Source organism: Cyprinodon variegatus, unplaced genomic scaffold (assembly GCF_000732505.1).
Source record: "Cyprinodon variegatus isolate N-32 unplaced genomic scaffold, C_variegatus-1.0 Scaffold62, whole genome shotgun sequence".
Lineage (NCBI taxonomy): Eukaryota > Metazoa > Chordata > Actinopteri > Cyprinodontiformes > Cyprinodontidae > Cyprinodon > Cyprinodon variegatus.
Window position 1 is genome coordinate 563680 of NW_015150515.1, and position 3672 is coordinate 567351.

General features: G+C 33.8%; 1 protein-coding gene across 1 annotated transcript in view; it reads left to right on the top strand.

Annotated features, from left to right (window-relative positions):
• Positions 1-3672, top strand: part of LOC107082797 (neurexin-1-like) — a 1206010-nt gene that overhangs the window by 277049 nt on the left and 925289 nt on the right. The window contains exon 4 of the mRNA XM_015371662.1: positions 1630-1659. Within this exon, the coding sequence (XP_015227148.1) occupies positions 1630-1659 (30 nt within the window). The remainder of the gene's footprint in view (positions 1-1629; positions 1660-3672) is intronic.

Here is a 3672-nt window from a genome sequence, read left to right on the forward strand (position 1 = left end):
TATATATATATATATATATATATATATATATATATATATTTTTTATTTGGTGTTTCCAGATACACACTTGGACAGAAAGAGTCAGTGAAATACTTTATTGTTGCAAGGTCATTTAAGTTTTTCTTATTAGTTCTAAATGCTATATTAAGATTATTGTTTCACTTTAGGAAGCTTTGAACGTATTTTTGCTTTTCTTACACTTATGTCTGTCTGGTTGTGACAACAGAAGGTTCATTGGAGATCTTGCACTGTAATAAATGAATAAATAAGTTATTTGGAACATAGCCATTAGCTAGTAAGTGAAGGTTTTTGGGCTGCGGTTGTGATGTTGCTATTTTATCCAACGAGTTTAATGTCAAGTTGTAGGGTGTCATAGAAAAATATTAATTACTTACTGTCATACTTTCAGAGCCAGCTCCAATGTTTTTAAATTAAAATTATTCAACTTAACAATAATTTTTTTAAACACACATTTTTTTTTAAATATACCGGTATATTTTGTGATTTAGTATTTAGCTTTAGTTGTTATGTTGGAAGTATATTTTACCGAAATCCCATCTGCAGATGTTTTACTGTCTCAAACCAATTAGCAAATAAAAAAAGATATATATGTATCGTAATATAATAATATTTCTTGACCCACTTTTCTGATATTGAATGAAAATTGCCCTAAAATGAGTATTTTTCTTTTTTTTTTCCCCCCCACAGTTTCCTAATCAGATTTATGTCTACAAATTGACTGGACCATTCTGGCACATGATTGATTTGATTTACTTTCAGTATCCCGCTGGAAGATTAAGCTATACCTAAGTCTCAAGTTTTATATATTATTTTTTTTTAAATCTTATTTATTTATTTTTTTTGCAAGCTCTAACAGATTGTTTGGTAGGATTATTCTGTGTTTGTATCTGCCATGTTTTCATCCCCATAGGATGATGATGCCACCATTGCGAAAAGATGATCTGTTCAGGGTAATGTGCAGCGTTACTTTCCCCCCCATCTAGTGTTATCATAACAATCTTTGTGGAAAAAGCATTTTTTCCAACAAATAATAAGAAACCTTAAGCTCTATAATTATGTATGACTTTGTGTTGATTGATTATGTACATCAGAACTAATCTTGTCGAGGTGTGTTGTTGTATTATGACAATATTGGTGTCAATGCTCTTAAAAGGCGCTGTCTTTTTTGCAAGAGTTTTGATTCTTGTTTCTTAATTTGAGAATTGCTGAAGATAATGAATTAGATTTAAGCCTTTATTTTGCCAAACAGTTCTCTGTGTGTTCCATAAGTACTCCAGTGGAAAAAAAAGCATTTGTGTGAGCAATAGCCTTCGGGGGTTGCGCCAAATGAAAATGCTTTTTTTTCTAAACCCCTCACACCTCACTCAAGAAGTGTTTGCTTGTTTTCTGTTGTTATTCGCTCTATATCTCTATCTTTCTCTCTTTCTAGTTATTTTTTTTCTCTTTTTTTTTTTTAACTTTGGTTTAAACTCTGACATCCAAGTCTGCCCCAGGATGTCTGTCACAAACTGCAGTCCAACGTTGTGACAATGCTTTTTTTCTTCCCGTGCCTTTTATGACCTTCTTTTCTTCCTTTGTGTTCCTTTTTTCTGTTTTTTCCCTTTCAAGGTCTGGCGCACCTGACGTTAAACGACCAAGGTATGGGTTCATTCTTTTTTTTGTTTGTTTCTTTATTTTTCCTTTTTTAGAGGAATTGACTCAGCCTCTACGCTCCCAGCTGTTTAAAGCTCCAGTTCTCCCTCACAAACTCCTCCTCTGCCATCTACCTCCCCTCTGTGTTGTATATCCTTCCATTTTTCTTCCAAATCCCTTTTTTTCTGTTTAATCCTTTTCATCTTCTTCTCGTCCATGTCCTCTTCTTCATCACCCGTTACCTCTCCTCCATTGTTTTCCTTTCTTTGACCATGCTTCTCATCCCTCTCCCTGCTACAATATCTTTGTGCTTTTCTGTGACCTCCGCCAATGTGTGTTGCACCCTTTGTCGTGTCCTATGGCTCACGTCCTGGACTTCAACACTGACCACCTTTGACCCCGCCGACCTGACCTCGGGGCTGAAGGTAACATTTTTCTGCTATCCCTTCTGCTTGGGCTTAATCAAAAACCAAAGAACGGACCTGAAACTTCTGATTCTATTAGAAATGTGTTTGTTGGTCAAGGTTTTAACAGCAAAATGTTCCATTCACTAACACTTCAAGGTCAAAGTGTTCTCGAATGTGCAGAGTTTCTCATCACCACTCTGCTGACATTCCCATTGTTTGGCAATTATATGTTTTAAAGGGCTACAGAAACCTCATAAACTTGAGTTATATTTTGACCTTGGTTTTTATTGAAACACATTTTAATAGCTTGTCAATGTATTTGTGACAAACATGTATGCGACACCTGTTTAATGTTACACATCCTCTGCTCTTAAAATCTTTTGCCACAGATTTGAATTTTCCAGGTTGACAGAAATAGTCTTAAGCAGTTGACAGAAATCAACTGCTTTCCCCTGAGGTGTTCTTATTTGCTGACCTTTTTCAGTCTCTGACCTCTCACTGAGTGGTACTTATTGAAAATGGTGTTAGAGGAAAGTTCACAAGAGAAAAGGGAACATTTGCAATGAATGTTTTGACCTTTACTGGAATAGAAAGAGGTGCTTCTCCTCTCATTATGAATCATGTCATCTAAAAACAATGAAAGTGTCTTTTTATACATTGTAACTTCTTATCACTTTTTCATGTTACTTTTGCATTGATCTGTTGTTATATGAAAATTTGTTTCTATATGTTTTTAAATAAGAATGATTTTATTAAATAAGGAAAAAAATAGTTAATTTGACCAAACTTAAATTGAGCTGAATATTACCTTATTGATGCACGTTTTTTCTCCCCTGAAAAGTGGAACATAAACAAAAAAATTTTAAATAAAACATTAAAAAAAGATCCATAAATCTCTGTGAAATCCATTCTGGTCATACTGTGGTCAAAAGTGATTTTGCTGCATAACAATTTAAATTATTTTAGAAAAGATTCAAAAAAAGAAAACTAAAAAAGTATTAAGTTATTTCTTTAAACAGCCTTCACAAGTGATATTTTAGCTTCTCTTTGGATAGTTTATAAAGAAATTGTCTCTAATACAGTCAGACACGGATAACATTAACAACACATCTAGTCCCAACTTCTAAGTGTATTTCAGCGTAGCGGGCTGCAACACCAAAATTTGTCTCCGCTACACTGGAAAAACGCTCCAGAAATAACTAGAAATTTCTTAAATTAAGTGTATTTATCCCTAATTTGAGTAGGTAAATGAGATAGTTTGCCAATCGAATTTGTATTTTTACTCTTAAAATAAGATAATTAAATAATATGCTCTTGAAATAAGACAATGCAATTGTGTTTTCTTATTTTAAGTGTAAATTGCCTTGTTCTATTGGCAAAATGTGTCTTTTACCTCATCAATCCAAGCACAAATGCACTTATTTGAAGAAAAACATCGCTTTTCTAGATTTCCATTTTTTCGAGTGTATACTTAAACCTAGGCTGGTTCAGTCATTTTTTATGAGCATATTTCGGGGTTGAGAATATTTTAGGGCGGCTTCAGCCACAATAAATGACCCTAGTTTTGTCATTGGGTCCTTCATGTAGCTTCACCCTTTCACAGCACTGTCCA